The 20,745-nt window shown below is 53.5% G+C and overlaps 4 protein-coding genes across 4 annotated transcripts; 3 read left to right on the top strand and 1 right to left on the bottom strand.

Moving 5' to 3' along the window:
• Positions 1-6,925: 6,925 nt before the first annotated feature.
• On the top strand, positions 6,926-8,912 carry CABS01_05184 (uncharacterized protein; the record flags this gene model as incomplete). Its single annotated transcript, XM_060538554.1, has 3 exons — positions 6,926-6,985; positions 7,073-8,560; positions 8,637-8,912. 3 exons carry the CDS (start codon positions 6,926-6,928, stop codon positions 8,910-8,912), a joined length of 1,824 nt encoding a protein of 607 aa, XP_060405726.1.
• A 940-nt stretch (positions 8,913-9,852) lies between these two features.
• On the bottom strand, positions 9,853-10,355 carry CABS01_05183 (uncharacterized protein; the record flags this gene model as incomplete). Its single annotated transcript, XM_060538553.1, has 2 exons — positions 9,853-10,117; positions 10,309-10,355. 2 exons carry the CDS (start codon positions 10,353-10,355, stop codon positions 9,853-9,855), a joined length of 312 nt encoding a protein of 103 aa, XP_060405725.1.
• Positions 10,356-12,731: 2,376 nt separating this feature from the next.
• Positions 12,732-15,705, top strand: CABS01_05182 (Sec23/Sec24 trunk domain-containing protein; the record flags this gene model as incomplete). The annotated part of the gene is made up of 2 exons (XM_060538552.1): positions 12,732-13,343; positions 13,402-15,705. 2 exons carry the CDS (start codon positions 12,732-12,734, stop codon positions 15,703-15,705), a joined length of 2,916 nt encoding a protein of 971 aa, XP_060405724.1.
• Positions 15,706-16,505: 800 nt separating this feature from the next.
• CABS01_05181 (uncharacterized protein) lies at positions 16,506-17,237 on the top strand (the record flags this gene model as incomplete). Its single annotated transcript, XM_060538551.1, has 4 exons — positions 16,506-16,531; positions 16,698-16,743; positions 16,861-16,985; positions 17,081-17,237. The coding sequence occupies 4 exons, from the start codon at positions 16,506-16,508 to the stop codon at positions 17,235-17,237; spliced, it is 354 nt and encodes a 117-aa protein (XP_060405723.1).
• Between the last annotated feature and the right edge of the window lie 3,508 nt (positions 17,238-20,745).

Here is a 20,745-nt window from a genome sequence, read left to right as displayed (position 1 = left end):
CGTGGAATGGTTTCCCTGGCCTCGAAGTACAAAGTAGGTGGAAGATGCCGAGGCGATACAAAGAGTCATCATCATCACCACCCTACGGATATTGAGCAACTCCAATCATCCACTAACCTACCATGTTAATAAATTTCCAGGCACGCCAGGTCACCACGTGTTCATCAGGAGAGAGGGGCGGAAGGTAATTGTCTTGGTTTCCCTGGAATCCCTCCCACTACCTGTCTTCGGCCGAGGCATTGAAGAGATGAAGTTGTGAGACGAGGAGGGGAAAACGATTCATCGGCACTGGCTCGCCACACACGCGTACACACAGACACACCATCCCGCCTCCAGCCCCGGCGGCTAGATCTACTATCAATCTGTTTGGAACCGTACTTCAATTTGCCATCGTTGAGCTGAACCGGCATTTCGTTGTTTGTGTGTTTGTGTGGTTTGCTATACGCCTCGGCAAGATGGCGTCGCAGAGCTCCGGGAGACGAGCAAGTAGTTCATTTTCCTGTCCCATCGATTTGGGTCCAAACCTTGGAGTTTGGGGGAGGGGGTGGGAAGGGATCTACCCCGTAAGCTTACCCACATAAGGTATCCTTAGATAGAGGATCGGCGGGCGGCAGACGGCATACACGGATACAGGCATCGAGAATTGGGGGCGATAGTGTTTTGTAAAACGAGAAAACATGACCTTGTCTTGTAAGGTGTTTGTGTGTACCATACCGTCGGCTTTTCGTTGCTGTATGCAGTGACACACGCCCGATGCCCGGAGCCGTATTGGCGGGTCTTACTCTGGGTAGACCACCGATGCGTTTCGGGGCACTCTTTCCCATAGAAAGAGGTGACAAATAATGTCATCGAGAAGACATCCCTTGTAATTTCATTGCGGATTTGGGTACACAAGCCGGCGTGTGAGAGATGTAATGAGCTAGATGGAGTAGTTTGAATACCCGCGCCGTGGTACTTCCAGTGTAGAAACCAGGATAATAGAGGAAAACGGACAAAGGCCCGAGTAAGTGTGCGAGAATGCGAGGAACACTGGAAAGGTCCGACGGCGCGTTCTAGAGATCCCGTCTCCCGATAGACAGGGTTGGAAGAGCATCATGCGGCATGATTTACTCATGGGACGAAGCACGACCTAGGGCTGTATCGGTAGCCAACAGAAAACCATGGAAGAAGCACTGAACCAATCGGCCGATGAAGCTATTTATTCAACGAGACTGGGATATGGCAAAGTCCCATCTAACGTTTAACGCTCGTTGCGTCTTGACTTTGCAGATTACCTCATCTCTCGTTGTCGTCAATTGACTGTGAGTTTATTTACCTTGGCAAAGCAAGGTTCCCGTGTTTTCCGGTTAAGCAGCCTGACCGTGAACCCAACCGACGATGAGCGTATGGAGTAGGCTTGATCAGCGGCTTTCGCGAAGTTGAGGTGAAAAGCGAGGAGTTTGTTATACAAGCCGGCGAGGAGTATAGCCTGCTGCCTCATCGATTGTCTATGCGTGGATGACGGAGAGACGCCTGAGAGATGACAGCATTCGGCCAGCCTGGAACGATAGGAAGACGCGGTCCGTGCAATGCGAAATCCCGGAGCCGCGAGTAAGATAAGTGGGATGACTTGCTTAAACTCAAGATTCATTAGTCGAGTGAGTTCTTGGATGATCCAGCTTACATCCGCAACGGATAGGCTTTCCTGTATATGGGGATGTCTTGTGCTGCTGCTGCTCTCAACGGTTCACAACATGTAGATATCATGTATCCCTGGCACAGATACACTGTACAGGACATTAGATGCGAGGTATCGGTCGAGCTTGATACGCTGGAGCCGTTGGTTTTGGTTTAGTACATCCATTCACATGGATACTCAAGTCGCAACACGCACGAAGACTTTGGTGACCCCACAATTGAAGAGGATGGGACGTTGTCATAAATGACTGGTAACATGCAGTCCACCTTTGCCATCCCCTAATGCGTAAGCCCAGGCCAGGGTTCTGGAGCCGAATCGAGGGTGTATCCTCATACACCTCTGTACCTCTTCTGTGTGGACTTGGATGTATCGGGTGATCGGGTGGTGGTGTAGGCGTGCTAGGTATGAGTGGTAGGCCCCGCGGTGCCGTCAGAACGATATCTGAAGATCTGAGAGAAGCAGCGTGGTTCGCTGTGATCGACCGACCAAGCCTGGCTATTTCCGGAGACTGCGAAGATAGCCAAGGGGCCTTGGGGGCCTGGGCTGGCTGCGGAAGCTTTCGATCCTGGGCGTTTGGTTGACTTTCTTCCGGCCTGGCCTGACGAACGTGTTTATTTACCAGCGTCGGCCTGATAAAGCCTCAATGATGGGTGAAAACGACACTTGTAGCTCGGGATAGGATGATTTGGAAAGAGGGGTTCCCATGTAGATTTCGCCGCTGAGCTGACCCAATATGGCTTCATAGCCTTTGATAGATTCTGCGCTTTGGTGTTGAGGCGAACAAAGTATCGGAGTCCGTTGAACGACTGGAAGCCGTTGTCGTCTTGATCTAGTTCGACTGTGCGTCTGAACTGATTAGGCTCTGACGTTTGTGCCGGGCCATACGATAGATGTCAGAAGGGGTTGATGGGCAAGTGACAGGCAACGTTGTTGGATCACTGGGTCAATGGTAATCAAGATACAATTGGATGGCCAAGGAAGGTTTCCGTTTTCCATCGCCGCCGTCGTCGCACCAAGAGGGGAGGAGGGGACCCAAGAAGTGGTCGACTGTGAGTCTGTGAATGAGACATTGAGGCTGCGCAAAGCGTCGGACACACTGTGCTGGCGTGATGGTCTTGTTAACCTAGCCAGCTGACAGGGAATGGTTCAGTGCAGGATTCCTTCCATGCCACTCTATCTGCAGCTGAGGGGGGCTTCTAGCGTAAAGGTAGCTTAGCTTCCACTGGCGATCGTAACATGTTGTCTCCAGTCGGAACTCTTGTCTCGTCTTGTCATACGGTAGCATACCTTGGGGATACATCAGTCGGTGGATCGGAGCGGAGAATGGAAGCAAAAGAAACAAGACTTTTGACTCTGCTTCACAGCGGCCGCCGTACGAGGTCCGTGAGCGGGAGACAGTGCAGTGACATCGCACTTTGTTTGTCCGAGTCGAGTCAACTAGGCTGGATAAGTTGTAACTGTGCGTTGGTCCGTTGGATTGGATTGTGGGTTCGAGATTGAGCTTGTCGACTGTTGTTGGTTGTCTGAGATGACGGGATTTCTGTCAACGGCTTGGCGTGACGCGATTTTCACTTTCTGCTAGTGAGCGGATGCAGTATTTCTGCACCGACGAGACGATAGTTGCAACTTGCGTTGGGGCAGAGGCTTTGTCAACGGTCCGATCCGGAAATGTCAGATTGGTAGATTGGCAGACAAAATATCCTCACGGTGGTAGTCGAGCCCATCAAAGCCGCCCATGCGCAGATAGTACATAGAGACTGGAGACTCGAGACTAGAGAGTCAGAGTCAGACTAGGCCAGAGGGTGATGTGCATTTGGAGGATCCATTCAGGGCATGTTTGCTTTTCCCGCCAGTCATGCGCTCGAAACAGACACTTGTGGCCCGGCTTTGTCTTGTTTTATCTTGTCTTGGTTGTTGCTCTTCCTTTGGGGGCCGCGCCGCTCACCTGTTTCCTGCATCTTAGTCACCAACAAGCTGTCTTGCTGGCACATGTTTCCTCAAGCAGGAGGGATACGGGACACTATGCCAATGTCTCAGTATACTGTCTCGGCTTCACGCCGTCGTCTCGTGGGAATTTGGAAGTGAATCGAGGGGGCAAGGGGATGCCGAGTTGATCCTTCAAGTGGACATCGACATCCTGTACAGATGTTCTATGCTGTGTCTTCAAAGGTGCCTCACCTTTGATAGCAAGGCAAAATTGAGCTTGAAGTCTAACATAGATTATGAGGAAGAGGCTGAGGTGTTCGAGAAAAGATCACCAGCGAGTTCCTGACTCTGCCAAAATGTACGGCGTACATACTAAGGCACTACCGGTACCTGACTACCTAGATCTGTAAGGTAGGTACCTTGTGTGCGGTACCTGACGAGAGAGAACTGTGCCTCTGGGAAAAAGTACTTATATGCCAAGACAACACCGGCGTCCGTTCCGGAAGTAGCCGTCCAGACCTGAATGGCTGCGAATTTTGAGTGTGCAGTGAAACCGTCCAAAGACGGCAGCGCTAGCTGTAGGTACGGACACCTCAGTCCTTGCACGGTACTTTAAATCTTGTACTGTGTGGGTCTTCGTGGTTTCTGCCGTCGAAACTCAACTCTGCCGACTCCTCCGCGCCTTCTTAATCAGATTCCAGAACCCAGAGCCCCGGAGTCCCATACGATGAATGCGGGCAGAGACAACGGCATCCCACCGCCATAGTGTTGGCCTTTCTGCTCGATGTCGTCTTCCAGAGTCGATCCCGTCACCATCCAGCAGTATAAGCGTCAGCCCGTCAGCAGCTCTCGTCCCTAGATTCGGGTCCAGTTGAAGGATACACAACAATGAACCAAATCATGGGGCTAGATGCAAAAGGCCAACCAGCGGCGTGGCAGAAAGCCAGTCAGAGATGCTCAGTTACTACTACTAGTGGTAGGTCACCGATCCAGCTGGCCCGACTCCCCCGATACTCGATGCTGTATCACCAAGATCCCGGGCGTATCCTGGACAGCGGACGAGCCAAGTCAGCTTCACATCCCCTCACTGTCACGCTTTCTGCGACAGCCACCGTTGGCGGGGGCCCTCCGAGTCCCGAGGCTCTTCTCCACCACTCTACAGTACGCAGTGCGTACGAAGTACTCCGTACTCGAGAGTCGTATGGACGATGGTACGGTACAGTTGTAACAAGGTGGACGGAATATTGCCCAGGGGAAGAACCCGGGCCCCAATAACAGGTCGACAGAGCCATGGTGTGCAACCAAAAGCGCCTCTCCTTGGTTTGGGTTCTCAGGAGAGTTACATTCCCCCTCGGTCACTGACCTCTGCTATAGAGACTGAGTGTGCCGCCAGCTCAGATCAGCAACGTCTGCAGCTCCAGCTTGTTGTCAAAGCGGGCTCCCCTGTTTCCTTTCCTTTGGCGGACGCAATTCTGCTTTCCGACCGACTTCTGCCCTCTGGCTTCTGCCCTGCCAGCCTGTTAGTTCTGAGCTAACCTCTCCATACAAAGCAAGGTATCCATACTTGGCTACCGTTTGCATAGTAGCCCGTTTGTATCCCCTGCTTGCTCGTCCTTTGCCCCCACCCACAATGAAAAACCCCATCACCATCATATTCCCCCCTACCCCTCCCCATGCAACGCATCGCCCTGCTACAGGCACAGTCTAGCTACATGCGCCATAACGAAAGGCAAGGTACCTCTAATCCAAGGTCGGGGAGAGGGGGAAGAGAAGATGGAGAGGATGGGAGTCATGTCTTCTGTAGTTCACTGCAGACTCCCTTCATGACCAGTGAGCCAGCGTTTGTAAGGAAAAGGTACTTCTATGATACTTACAGCATGGAAGTTTCTCCGTGGGGCCTACAGTACGCAGCATGTATCTGGCGTTTCCTTGGCCTAGTGCGTAACTGCCCGCACTCAAGAGGAGAACCTCTCGACAAGGGACTGCTATTTGCCTGACGCGACTTCACAAAGGACTCAGAGACTGCTAAAGCAATACAGTAGAGACTGGCAGAGGGCCCCCCCCCCTTTTGAACGGCATTTCCCGTCTCTTCCGCGTGTCTTAATCTCTCTGCCGATGCGAATATTTGGCCACATGTGCATGCCTCCACTAGGTATCACGTTAGTAACGCGGAACATTCGATAACACCTTAGACCCGACTTATTATAACTGCATCTCCTACCCGCCCTACCTTACCCGACCTGACCTTAGCTTGTCCGTTGTTACCTTGTCCCAGAGCCAGAGGTACCCGTACTCAAAAGTCTCGACCCGACATATTCGTATACAAAGAGTCAAGAAGCCAACTCTGGCCCCCAACACACGACACTCTTTCTTGTACTCCCGCTTCCCTAGCCGAACCCTACGCACACGGCCTCATCGGCGCATCCTGCAACATCAATCCCATCTTGACACTCTTCACTTGTCGTGGCCGGACCAGGCACACCCCAGATCATCCTAACCACGGCCACCCCTGGACGTAGCAGGGAAACAGGCCCAGTGAGACTCGCAACTGCGCCGGTTCTCAAACACCACCCGCGTGGCTTGGAAGTCTTCTATCCATGCGCTCGCCTGCCATTCTTCTACCACGTCGTCTACCGCTCTCACTCCCCTCACAACGACCTGCTTCCACTTACGCCTCGAACCACGCATAGAACCGTCTTGCTTGCTCAGCTACCTTACTCGGTGCTCTTCCCGCTCAATACGAATACTTCACAACCCAATTGGCATCCTTAGAAACGCGAGACCGATTGGACATAATCAACTGCCCGTCTCCCATCCATACCTTCGGTTCTCATTTGGTGCCGCCATTGGCCTCTCGCCGTCTCTTGCCACATACTACGCCCTTCTATCATCTTAACACGAACACGCGCTCCCGGACCTGGCTTGTCCCCGGCACTTGGTTCCAAACGCCCACATCAAGTCGCCCACCGGCTGATTATCCCCTTTAGCTTGGATAATCATCACCCTCCCGCACACCAAAAGACACCGCCTCGCCTGTCTGCGAGTTTCATGTCGCAGCAATCTTTGGTCCAGACATTAACAGTCGATCTTTCACGCTCACCCTGATCGCCCGTCAGCGTGATCATCATACGCTGAATCACCTTTGAATAATCCTACGATTAAAGTGACCGGACGAACGTTGCGGTTATTGTAACACGAATCATCTCCGAGAAGCAGTGTCTTATAGTCACTGGATAGTCTTCCTACCTACTCAACGCTGCCACATAGTTGCAAATACCAAAACAACCATCTCCCTACAGTACCTCGGAACAAAACGTCATCATGGTCTACTGCGGAAAGCCCTCTAGGGGCTGTCAGATGTGTCGTACTCGAAGGATAAAGGTAAGATCTGAGATGGAGGCATCCCGGAGAGCAATATTAGAAAGACAGGTTGGAAGCGTATACTGACGGCGACTTTTCCCGCTATAGTGCGACGAGACGAAGCCAACATGTAACCAATGCGCCAAGTCACGCCGTCAGTGTCCCGGCTACAAGGACGAGTTCGATCTTGTCTTCCGGAACGAGACCAAGGCAACAGAGAGGAGAGCGCAAAAGGCGAACCGAAAGGCTCTCGCCCAGAAAGAAAAGGATCTCGACTCGCCGACGTCAGGCTCAGACAAGAGTATCTCACCAACATTCAAAAAGGAGATCGATTCGCCCGCAGCCGTCAGCCCTGGTCTGAATGTCCCCGTCGAACAAATGGCTAGCTGCCACTTCGTCGCCAACTACGTCTTGCTACCGAGGCAGGGTAGCACACGTGGGTTCATGGAGTACCTGCTGCCACTGTTGAAGGTCGACCAAGGGAACCACCACCTGCAACATGCGTTCAACGCGTGTGCGCTGGCATCACTAGGAAACCGACCGAACGCTGCGGCGACACAACTGAGCGAGAAAGCACTAGGTCACTACACCAAGGCACTGGCAGAAACACACATCGCTCTCAAAGATCCCGACCAGTCGAAATCAGACGCCACACTCGCTTCCGTTCTTATGTTGGGTCTTTTCGAAAACATGACTGCTCGACAGATGGGCATGTTTGCCTGGGGCTCACATATTGAAGGTGCCATTCAGTTAGTAAAGGCTCGTGGTCGCAAGCAACTCAGAACCAAAACGGGCCTCTTGCTCTTCATCGCCGTCCGGACACAGATGATCATTCACACGCTCAGCACGGGTACAGCACCAATCATGGGCGTGGAATGGTGGCTAAGCGATGCCGTCAAGGACGAGTCAGCCGCCCAGTGCCAAAGACTAAACATCAAGACGGCCGAGCTGCGCGCCGAGGTCACAAGATTGATGTCAACGGTGGCTCGAAGCCCAGAGAACATTGACATTATGCTCGACATGATACGCCGGGCTCAGACTGTCGACCAAGAACTCATGAGCTGGATGAGGAACACGCCAGATTACTTCCAGTACACGACGGTAGCGTGGGAGGACAACGTCCCCAACGGAGACTATGCAAAGGCGGAAGTGTTCCCTGGTCGTGTGGACGTCTATCAAGACTTCTGGATCGCAAGTGTATGGAACATGGCAAGAGTCTCTCGACTCATTCTCGCGTCCGTCATTGTACGCTGTGCGGCTTGGGTCTGCTCACCAGTGGACTACCGCACAACACCAGAATACGCCACGGCGGCACGCACGTGTGTAGACACCATTAGCGATATCATCGCCTCAGTACCGTACCATCTCGGATGGCATCTCAAGAGGCCCGAATTGCTCGAACGGGCAAATATCTCAGGCTTTGCCTGTGGTTTAGAGGAATCACAAAAGGGTCTTCCCGGATACTTCCTCACCTGGCCTCTGGCGTGCTTGCACGGGCAGGATTACACGACAGACGCCCAACGAGCCTGGGTGGTTGGACGGTTGAAGTTTATTGGTGATGAGCTCGGTGTCAAGTACGCCCATATTCTGTCACAGGTAAGCCAGCCCACATGTTTCTTTCATATTCAAGCCAAGGTCCCAGGATTTCATCGATACTGACGTATTCCCACAGATGCAAGTCCGCATTCCCTCCATGCTCATCAGGAGAGACGGCCTCATGGCCCAGCCGTACCCGCACGCCCACAACTTTGAGAAGCTGCTCTCAGCGCGCTTTGCGCCGCCGTCCGCGGGCTATTCCATGAACCCTCTGCAGCAGCGCGAGGCTATGCAAAAGGAGTTTGTCGAAAAGAACAAGGCCGAGCTGCTCGCGAAAGCCACAGGCACCGCAGGCCAGGCCGGCCAGTGGGTAGCGCAGAATTGGTTGACGGTGCGTCCGGGCGCTCAGTGAGTTCTTTGTTGAAGTACTGGGTCGCGAATGAGGTTGGAAACGAGTTTACGCCTTTATCTACAACCATCATCTTCCTGGCATTTCCTACCTGAGGATACCAACACGCACACACTTGTGTATTCTTTGCCTGCAAGGTACTCGGAGAGATATCCGTTTGAGTTATGCGGATTGGAAAAAATGTGGAATTCGATGTTGCGCATCACTTGATAGTGACAAGGGAGAAGCACAAAAATAGGGTCGCAGGTCGCTCAGCTTCGTAACCGTGTAAAAGGCAGCAGAGTATGGGTCTCGGCCTGGAGAAAGGGATTTTGATACCACGGCGTTTTCCCGGGAGGAGGACATTTGTTGTTGTTTTCTAGTTCGGTTCAGCTTCCAAGTTGGTATTCTCATGCATGATGCTGTACTACGTATACACATACATTCCTTATCAAAAATTGCATCCAAATCGATTTGTCCATCGCCTTGTCCTGTCATGTGTCTCACGATTAAAATGAATAGCCTACATGAATGAGAGGTAGTCTCGTCTGTTCCTCGTGTTGCGCATCTATGCTAAATTGCAAATCAGACCTTGGAAATCTCGTCGACCCCGTTCAAGACCCTCGAAAAACCCAAACTGAAAAGTGCTCTGGCCGTGACTAGCTGCAGGGCGCGTGTACTCCAACTGCGCCGAGCCAGACACTACTGCATCGAACAAGTCCCGTTGAGATGTCATCCCAACCTTTGTCCGCTCGGCGCTCAGGCGGCGCCCGCTGACCATTTCTCCTCTTAGCCATCACTGTACTGACCATCCCAGGCCCTGCTTTTGGGTATCTCAGCAACCGCTGGACCAGCTGTCCGCTCCAAGTACCGGTTTGCCTATTTTTTTCGCATCGGTTTCCCGCGTCCTACCGTTCCGCCCCGCTTAGACACTGCCCGCAACATGTTTGGTGATGCGCGCGCATTATTTGGTCTTCTTGATTTGACCGACAGTATTTCCGCTCAAATTCCAAGCCTTGACGACCCAACTCTGGGTTTTATCGACGTAGTTCTCGTTCGAGGTGTGCTTGACGCCAACGCGGACGCCGTCCTTCGTGAAGACGACGTTCTTCTTGCCCATGCGCTCCGAGGCGGACTCTTGGATTTTGTTCACGGAGAGGTACACCTGCCAAAGCACCCAGGCCACGCCGGTAAGGAAGAGAAGGGTAATGATGAGGGGGATGATTTGCCTGTGGGTTTGCGCGCCAAGAGTCAGCGGGATTTCTGTATTCCATCAAGAGCCAAAGAACAGGTCCTTTCGTTCGTTCTTGTAATAGTCGCGTGGAGGTAGAATATAAGGTTGAGGCGCAAAGGCGACCAGCCTCGAAATGCCAAGAAGTGCACCCTGGTGGGTGCTGTCCGAGGAAGGAATCTTACTAACCTCAAGGCCGAAGGAGGCGGAGGTTGCGCTTTCTTGCCCCACGCCATTGTTGCGGGTATACTCGAGATTTGTGTTTAAGAGATCCGGGGAAGGGTTTTGGTCCTATGGTGTTCACTTCTTGAAGAATTGGAAAACGGTATGAAACAAAAGCAAGAAAAAGTTGTGCTCTCAGAAGGCAAAAAAGTGCAGAAAATGCGCAAGAGTGAGCGAGTCGCCGTCCGATTAAGGGCTTCTTGAACAGGTATGGCGATGTCGATCTCGAAGGGGTAGCTTGTGGGTTCGCGTGAGGATAAAGAGATGGCGGCCCAGGTAGAATGGTGTGGAAGCTAAAGTGAATAAGAGGCGAGAGACTAAACAGAGGCAGGTTGAACAGAAGAAATGGAGAGGGAAGGAAAAGAAGAACAGGTGCCGGACGTTGGACGAAGAGGGAGCCGGGCTGCAGATCGAGGAGGGAGGAGGGAGGGGTGGGAGCTAAAGCAAGGTAAGGTAAGGAAGGTAGCTCTGGTGCTCGGTCAGATCTGGAAGGGAAAGGGCAAGCACGAGCAAGCAATGGGAAGTGCTGGAAGAAAGTCAGGATGAAATCAGTCGTGCAACTCGGTCTACCAACCTACAGAACAGATACCTACTCCGTACCTCTCTACCTTATACCAATACCTGGTCGTTGAAAGAGACAAAGATGGACATGACCGTGGCACGTCGCAAGCTGCAGACCGCACAAGCAGCATATTTTGTATTGCAGTACCACCCTCTCCCCTCCCCACCACCCACCTTCCCGTCCCGCTATCCGTGTCTACCTACCTTGGCTACCTATTACGTGCCTACGTACTCCGTACTCTATACGGAGTAGGGAGCTATTCCAAGATATGTATATGGAAACAGACGGGTAGTCCGATCTAGGGGCAGATTACACAAGGACAGCGGACGGCGCATCCCAGCGTAAGAAAGTTGAATCGCGTCGCCCCGACACGCAATCGAGCGACGACCCAGCCCTCGGCGCAGGGGACCTGAATCTTGGGGGGAGGGGCTAGCTAGTGGAGATTCAGGGCCCTGAGAGGCTGAGAAGAAGAACCCAATGGGCGACCAAGAGAGAGGGAGGGGCACATCAACCGTCTTGCCCAGAGAGGCAAGATATCCATCCACTTGAGGTACATACATAGTGAGAGAGTGGAGGTATTAGATCTTGCTCACCAGAGTATCCGTACTCCGTAGTTCGCGGCCGCGGCCCCCCCCCCCCCCCCTTTCAAACGTTTCCGTCTCCTTTTTGCTTAGTGATGGCCGTGGGAGAGCATCGAGCGCACACCCTGACTTTGTTCATGGTAACTTGACGAGATTGTCTATTAGTGCCTGTAATGAGTTTATGATTCCCAGTAAGTCGACTGCATGTAAAGGCTCATAAAATTCTGGCTGTGTAGTTCGAGGGCTAGATACTGCCAGCTTCGAAACATTGTCAAGCTCATGCTGCCGAATCTTTTCATACTAGGTAGAGCTCGTTCTTGGAGAACATGACAATGCATCACACCCCACATCCTGGTCCAGTCAAAGTCTTTCTGTCCCCATTCCCAAGTGTCTGCTCCCAAGTGTCTGCTCCCAAGTGTCTGCTTTGTACCTTAAGGAGGTCCCCAGTCACTTGCGTGGAACTGAGACGCTGCTAAGGGGAGCATTGTGCCTCGCTAGATGCGTATCTGCCCCACGACGTTCGTTATCATAAATGAGAAGACGTAAAAAAAGGTTTACGTTACGCATGCCCGAAAGTTTTGCTCTTTGGTGGGATGCCTCACAGGACCTGCACAATAAGGTACGCGGCACCTGACTGTGTAAGTGTGGCCTTTGCCGGGAATCTGCCGAACGGGGTCCGGCGCGGGGCCATCTCCGGGCTGACCATTATTCCGCGCTCCGTCTGCCTCAGCCTCACTTGGCCTGTGCACTGAAGTTCCCCGCCACATGTCCTTGACCGCTGCCATGATGGGACACTCACACACTCCAGCTAAGCCTGCCAGTTAAGCCCTTGCTTGCGATAGTGGTGCATACCTAGTCGACTTGGAGCTGGATTCAGTGGGTTGAACCACCTGTCCATTCGACTCTGCCCGAGGCTGTTTACTGTAACTTTGCCCTCCCTTTCTCAATCGCAGCGCGGCTCGGGTATCTAGCTCAAGGTAGCCTCGCCTTGACGTATCTCCAACACCCTTCGTCATCTAGTTCATGTGGACACATTTCCATTGACCAACATTTGCTGTCCTTGAACCCCTCGCTACCTAACGCCACGCCACCTGTTGCGTACATCCAAAAAGCCGGCATTGGCCACACACTCGACCAAATCGCATTCCCAACATCAATCTTTCCCATCCATCGCAAAGCCACAGCTTGGATCCTAGCCCACCCAAAGACTATCGAGCGCAACCTCGTCCTTGCCCCGACCGCCCACCATGTCGGCGCCGAACGACGGCTACGGCCAATATCCCCCGCAGCAACAACCTTACTCCGACCAGCCCCAGGACGGCTACGATGCACAGGGAGCTCAAGCTGCCCAGCCAGCTATAGCCGACCAAGGCAAGAAGAAGAAGAGAGGCTATGCCACCCAAGCTTATGAGTTCGGAGCTGGCGCCAACTCCAACACGGCCGGCGCACCTGCTCAAGGACAACAATATGGCATGCCCCAGCCCCAGGCCGCGGCTTATGGTGGCTATCCCGCACAGGATGCTCAGCCTGCTGCCGCCGCCTATGGCTCGCCTCAACCCCAGCAGTACGGCATGCCCCAGCCTCCTGCTGCTCAACCCGGAGGCTACGGCGCGTATGCGGCCCCCGATGCCGGATATCCTGCGTCCGGCCTTGCCCCTGCTGCTCCCGGCGTCGGCGGCCTCAACCAGCAGATGGCCGGTATGAACCTCGGCGGCCAACAAGCCCAGCAGCAACCTCCTCCTGGCCAGGCTGCTCGTCCCGTGGCTCTGAACCAGCTCTACCCTACCGACTTGATGAATCAGCCGTTCAACGTGTCCGAGCTAGACTTGCCCCCTCCTCCCATTATTCTTCCTCCCAACGTACGTCACCACTCATGCTTGTAGTCCTGGAGCTCTATTCTGACAACTAGACCTCTAGACTAGCGTAACTCCCTCCCCAGATGCGAACTGCGGTCCTAAATACGTGCGCTCCACCCTCAACGCCGTCCCGACAACACACTCCCTTCTGAAGAAGTCGAGGTTACCTTTTGCGCTCGTTATCCAGCCTTATGGAGCTCTCCACGATAGTGAGGACCCAATTCCCGTGGTGCAGGACCAGGTCATCGCGCGTTGCCGACGCTGCAGAACATACATCAACCCTTTTGTTACCTTCCTGGACCATGGACACCGTTGGCGTTGTAACATGTGCAACCTGACGAACGATGTTCCTCAAGCTTTCGACTGGGATGCTGCTTCGCAACGGAGCACTGATCGCTGGGGACGCTACGAGCTCAACTATTCCGTTGTCGAGTTTGTCGCGCCTCAGGAGTACATGGTGCGCCCGCCTCAGCCGCTGGTTTACCTATTCCTCTTCGACGTGAGCTATGCTGCTGTTTCAACCGGTCTCCTCGCAACCAGTGCCCGAACCATCCTGGATAGCCTCGACAGAATACCTAATGCCGATCGCCGAACTCGCCTGGGTTTCATTGCCGTAGACTCCAGCCTGCACTACTTCTCAGTCCCCAAGGATGGGGAAGAGAATACGGAGACCAGCATGTTAGTCGTCAGCGACTTGGACGAGCCATTCCTGCCGGTGCCTCAAGACCTTTTGGTGCCCTTGACGGAAAGCCGCCAGAGCATTGAGAGCTTCCTGACCAAGCTGCCCGAAATGTACCAGAGCAACCAGAACAACGGATCTGCCATGGGCTCGGCCCTTCGAGCTGGCCACAAGCTGATTTCGGCTCTCGGCGGAAAGATCGTGGTGCTCAGCGCTTCGCTGCCCAATGTTGGCGTTGGTAAGCTGGACATGCGCGAAGACAAGAAGTTGCTGGGTACAAGCAAGGAAAGCAGTCTGCTTCAAACTGCCAACAGTTTCTACAAGAGCTTTGCTGTAGAATGCTCAAAGAACCAGGTCTCCATCGACATGTTCCTGTTCTCCTCGCAATACCAGGATGTTGCCTCTCTGAGCAACTTGCCCAGGTACACTGGTGGACAGACTTGGTTTTATCCGGGCTGGAACGCTGGCCGTCCGGAAGACGCCATCAAGTTTGCCTCCGAGTTCAGTGACTACTTGTCATCAGAGATCGGACTGGAAGCAGTGCTCCGTGTTCGTGCCACCACTGGCCTGCGTATGAACGCCTTCTATGGTAACTTCTTCAACAGAAGCTCTGATCTTTGCGCCTTCCCCGCCTTCCCTCGCGATCAATGCTACGTCGTTGAGGTTGCCATTGACGAGAACCTCACGAAGAACGTGGTGTGCTTGCAGACTGCCGTTCTCCACACAACCTGCAATGGAGAGCGTCGCATCCGCGTCATGACGTTGGCTCTCCCGACGACCACAAACCTCGCCGATATCTATGCTTCGGCTGATCAGCAGGCAATTACCACCTACTTCAGTCACAAGGCAGTCGAGCGTGCTTTGAGCGGCGGTTTGGAAGCTGCCCGCGACTCTCTCCAGAACAAGTTGATTGAGCTCTTGCAAACCTTCAGAAAGGAGCTCGCCGGCGGCAGCATGGGCGGCGGGCTACAGTTCCCTTCTAACCTGCGCGGCCTCCCCATCCTCTTCTTGGGTCTCATGAAGAATGTCGGCCTCCGCAAGTCGGCTCAAATCCCGTCAGACTTGCGATCGGCAGCCCTCTGTCTGCTTTCGACGCTTCCCGTCCCTCTCCTCATGCAATACATCTACCCCCGTCTCTACTCGTTGCACGACATGCCCGACAACGCAGGTGTGCCTGACTCGGAGACGAGCCAAATTGTGCTCCCGCCGCCGGCGAATCTCTCGTCAGAAAGATTTGCTCCGTACGGTCTGTACCTCATCGACGACGGCCAAACGCAGTTCCTCTGGGCTGGCCGGGATGCCGTGCCGCAGCTGTTGGCCGACGTGTTCGGGGTTGAGGACAGGACCCAGCTGCGGGTGGGCAAGGGTGCTCTTCCGGAGCTGGATAACGATTTCAACGAGCGGGTACGGGCAGTCGTTCACAAGAGCCGGGACCACAAGTCCAAGGGAGTCGGCAGCATCATCTTGCCCCATCTCTACATTGTCCGAGAAGACGGAGAGCCGAGCCTTAAGTTGTGGGCGCAGACACTACTCGTGGAGGACAGAGCGGACCAGGGCATGAGCGCGGCACAGTGGCTTGGTATTCTTAGAGAAAAGGTAAGTTTCTGCTCTTTCCCCACCCCTCACTTAACCCACCGTAAAGTGGCAGTTTGCTGTCAGGATGGTATTGCTAACAAGACGACGTAGGTTGTTACATGATTGGAGAAGCGGTACTAAGGGGACAATTGCAAGTGGAAAGGTGGTAGCATGTGGTAACTAGGTTTATTTAGACCATTGTCTCTATCAAAACTAGAGATCAATACGCAAAAGAATATTGGCCGAATGAGTCTTACACGCCACAACCTGGACATCTGCATGTGATCGGGCAGACGATGGACGAGTACAAATGTGGATAGCTCCGGTATGTGGTTCCGGTAATAGACGACGCCAGTGACTCGTGACTCGTGACTGAGAGACGTTGATGGGGAGCCTTGTGTGTAGAGTGGTAGCTCGTAGGAGAGTTGACTAGTCTCTCGGAACCTTTGGTCTTTGGGGAAATGAGCTTGTCTCGGGACGTCGAGAGGCTTGTGGGGTTGGTTTGTGTCGTACTTGGTTGTTGGTGCTAGGCGTAGGTAGGCGCAGTCAGTTGGGATGCCCAGCGGTTCTACCACACGAATGGGGTGATGACAGCCGCCGTAAGTCCCAATATGACCATCTATGCTGCACTTACAGAGTGCCTGAGAGAGAGAAGGGACTGAGCAATACCCGCCCAAACCGAGAAATGGGGGGATAGTCTAGGCCGGGCTGCTTGTATCGCAACCGCCCCAACCGTCCTGTACTCTCCTTCGGCGGCGGGTATGGGAATTAGGATGAGGGGCAGCAGGGAAAAGGTGAAATCTGGCACCTCAGCTACGGGCTGATTGATTGGGTGGGCTTGTGTGAAACTGGCACCAGTAAGAGGTGAAACACACGCGCCGAGGGTACAGAGGGGGCCGGCTCGGGAGCCAATGGCCGGCGGTGCTAGGCGCCGGCTGTACGTGTGCCATGGCTTGCAGACGTGCTGGCCAATTGACTGTCCAGAAGTCGATTTTGGCATTTCTCCCATCACATTAGTTACTGATATAATTAGCACGCCTGTCACTTGAACGAGTTGGATTGTGCCCAGCTGGCTTTGTTGAATGTTGAACTTTTGTTGGAAGAGGTGGTGGTGGTGGTGGTGGTGGTGGTGGTGGTGCAAAGAGCGAGGTGAGTAACAATGCGGCAGGCCTTTTGACTGACGCTCCGGCAGCTCGGCGAAGTACCTTATTAGCTATGTGAACCCTCCGTGGGTACTCGTATCTTATGGATAGTGACCCTCTATAGTGTGAGCAGGAGTTCCCCCTGGCCCATCGAAAAGGAACCTGTGCCCCTAGCAAGAAGGGTGGAATACCGGGGATATGCATGTATCAAGCTCGTTCCGCTAGCGCCGTCCCAAGTCCCCTTTCCCCGTATGTTGCTTAGCTGGTACCGCCACGAGCAGAAGATACATTGGCTTTCCAGAACTTGGAAGATCTCATCAAGCTAGGAGAAAAACCTCAAACAGCATGGTTCACCATCCCGATCTTGAGCTCGTCAGCCGTGTTGTGGATCGTCTGTTCCCACCCAGGGAGGCAGGGAAGAAGAATGGAGAGACTGGAGAGGATCCGGAGTCTAGACCAGAGGAAAGTATTACCGTTCAAGGCCGCGACGACGTGGGCTGAAAGCTGGCAGGGAAGAAGCATTGATGCGTAGCCGCTGTCGAAGCTTTCAAAGGGCGAGTCGGTTTGCTTCCATTGACTTGAGACTGGGTGACGGCATCGTCTATCTGATGCTTCGATTTGTTCTGGACTTTGACTGATTCTGGTTCCTAAAGACTGGGACGGATCCACAAGGGGGCACTTCTGTGGTCATCGTGAGACCTTTGGCTCGATGCTACGGTGATGGAAGGTTCAAGTTCGGATTGTTTTTGATTGCTCTCGGGCTGACGGGTCGGCGGGAGGGGCGGAGCTTGCCTAGACTTTATCTGAATCAGAGATTAATTAGTCCCTGAACGGACGCGGCCTAGTAGTCGTTGAGGAAGTCTATGGTGCGGATAGGTAGTCAGTCTGGTTCTCCCCTTCGCTCGCGGTTGTGTAGACGCGGAAGGGCGACTATGGATACTTGGATGGGTGTGGCGTAGGCTGTGCCTGTTGGTCAAACATTGACGTCGGTCTCATGTTTTTCGTATCGATCGAGGGTTGTCCCTCTTCTCATTGTGATGGCCCATTTTGAATCTGGTGCCCGGGCTCAGTCACGTACCATGTTGGCTATTCTCTTTCTTTTGTCTGCTCAGCAATTGGCTCGGCGGTGAAGCTGGGATAGCCCTGATAGCGAGTCTTTAGAGCTCCCTCTCCCGTCGCACATGGAAACAGGTTGGGGTTCCTTGAGTACGTGAGGTAGATCATTCATCCATCAGTCAGCCGTCTTGATTCATTGTGTTATTCGGCTAGAACAGGTCCACTGACGTCAATTGTGTTTGTAGTTTGGCATGCTTGATGGAGGCAAAGGTTAAGGTGGTAAAAAGGTTGTCAAGGACTACTCCGTAAGAATCAGGATTACCTACACAGAGCGGAACCAGGAAGAGTAATGAGGGATACTTGCGTATCCATGGATACAACGTTATGCGGTAAGGTACAAATATTGATTACTGGGTAGTGTATCCGTAGTATGTACTCGAGTAGGAACAGGGCAGGATGCGGTTCCCCTAAGTTGCAGAAACGGCGTCGCGTGTTTCCCATTGCTTGGGCCCTGGTTCAAACGACGGGCACGATAATGGATGGGCTGGGTCTAACTTCTAAGTGGCCCTTGCCTGGGGGGTTTGGGAGTTTCCTGAAGCAAGCACGTTTCCAAGTCAAGGTATCTTGACCTGGATCGGCTTCCGTTGGTGGGCTCAAGCTCAGGTATCCATACATGCAGGTATAAGCAGGTACCTCGTCACCGTGTGCAGTACGAAGTACTTGCCTTGCTTCTGTCCCTGAACTTGACTGCCGCTACGCACCTCCCTTCTGGCGTCCACAGATTCCATCACAGAGTAAGGCACCTACTGTGTGGTAGTGCTCCCTACCGGGAAATAAGTGGTGTACCAAGTGTGAGAGACTCGAGAGCAGGTGTTACCAAGTACTGCGGTGTTCCCGTCTGTTACTTATTGCGCAATCCATCAGATTTGCCAAGCTGTGGTTCGCGATACCTGACCACACGTTGTGGCCATATGATATCTGCTTAAGCACCAATTCGTACCTGAGGGAATAAGCTAAGGCATGTTGTCTAGCCCGGCTTGCAAACGTTCTCGGCCCTGGAGTGCTTTGAAATTGGTTGGCTCTCAAGACAAGATACTTTGTCTTTCTCCCATTGTTAGGCCTGCAATTAGGTATCTTACCTTGGGTACTTAGCTGTCCTCAGAAACCAACCGACACCACCAGCTACCTACCTAGTCCAGGGCCAGGTCCCGCTATCTCCCCCTCCTCTGGACCCCCTCCCCCTCCCCCTCCCCCTCTCCTCCGCTTGCGCCGCCTTTCTCAATCCCATTCCCAGGTCCCTCAGTCTCGCTCTCTGAGGTATCTCAACCTCTCAGGAATACCTACAAATCACGCCTCTACTTTGCCGTCTCCCTCTACTCCGTACTGTTGGTGGAAGACAAGACAAAAACAAGGAGGCCATACCCAGTACCTTACCCTACGGATAAGCGTCCAAGGTCTCATTAAAACGCCCGCCTGCCTCTCCACCACATCACATCGAGAGACAAGACACTGTGACATCTCTACAAAGACAAATCTGCAGCGGGGTAAGATTATCTGACCTGGCCTTGTCCACACAACTCTCACCCTTACCTTACCTTTGAACTTGCCTTTACCTACGGATACCTTCCCACAGTACCTCTAATGCGTACCCATTGCACTCGTCACCTCACCTTATTACCCTTAGCTTGACCATCGCACGTTTGCGACTTTTCCTTCTCCTCCTCCTCCTCCTTCTCCAGCCTTACAGCCGCCTCATCACCTTCTTTCACTCTTACTCTCACTCTCACTCTCACTCTCACTCTCTCTCCGCCCCCTCCTTTCACCTCGGCTTCATTCACCAGAATATCGAGGGTCAATTTACCTCAACCTCATACCGACCTGACCTGACCTAACCCCATACTTCCTCGACAGTCACTTAGCATATTCTCGCTTCGTCGCAAGTCTCTGGTACGTATACTTTGCTTTGAGTCTTTGTCCTCCTGTCTTGACCTGTGTATTTGCATTCCATCCCCCGTCAACCCTCCGGCACCCTGAGATCGTCGTCGCCGTAATCCTCGGCGACCTCATTGCCCGTTCCCTGCCTTTCTTACCCTCTCGCAATTCAACTTTCCCTAGCCGTCCCTCCTTCTGTCTCGTTCGCCTCGCTTCCCCTTCACCCTCACGCCCCGAAGATCATACCGGCAGACACATCTATCTAGGTAGGCCAACTCCAAGCGAGAATCACGGAGCCAGATAGAGAGAGAGGCGAAGGACGCACCCAAGTGGCAGCAGCTATATCCCTCGGCCCCGGTCCAGGAGTTCGTGAAGCTCGACCGCGTTGTTCTCTCCCGGGCCCGCCTTCGTCGTGGTGTCTTGTCCCTCGTTTGCGCATCTTAGACGTATCTCGTCTGAAGTCCCGTCGCAGTCGCAGGGGGTGCTCGGTACATCGCCCGTTCCCCTTACCTTTTGCCTCGTTTCGTTGCGTCGCGACCCGCAACCCGCTTGCCCTCACCTCACCTTCCAAGTCACGCAGGCTCCCTTTTTCCTCTGTGCTTCGCGCTTTGCTATCGCTCATCTTCTGGAAGCTTGTCTGCGCTGCATCTACGCTGTCGCACCAAAGTGTCCCGGAAGATCGATTGCTTTTCGAGAAGCCACGGAAGAAGGCAAAGAGAACAGGTTCGGACACCCGCTACGTCTGCCTGTCTGTAGTTGCTCCCTCTATTCTCTGGGTGCTCTGCGTCTGCGCTGATCAACACTGCTTTGTGTCCTGCAAACCTAGCCTGGCTAGTACCTGTGTTCAGTTCCTGGGTCCAGCGCTCCTTTATCCGTACCCGACCAACGACCCAGCTGGTTCCATTCTGGTTCAGGACCCTCCCCTCCCCAGCGCCTCTTCACCTTGCTTAACCTTGTGCATTCCGGGATACCTGCCTGTTTTGTCACTTGACCCGTTGGAGCTCCTTCCAGCTAACACGAT

This window comes from Colletotrichum abscissum (assembly GCF_030869225.1).
Source record: "Colletotrichum abscissum strain IMI 504890 chromosome Unknown Scaffold_10.1, whole genome shotgun sequence".
NCBI classification, from domain to species: domain Eukaryota; kingdom Fungi; phylum Ascomycota; class Sordariomycetes; order Glomerellales; family Glomerellaceae; genus Colletotrichum; species Colletotrichum abscissum.
This window is presented reverse-complemented; position numbering and strand designations above follow the sequence as displayed.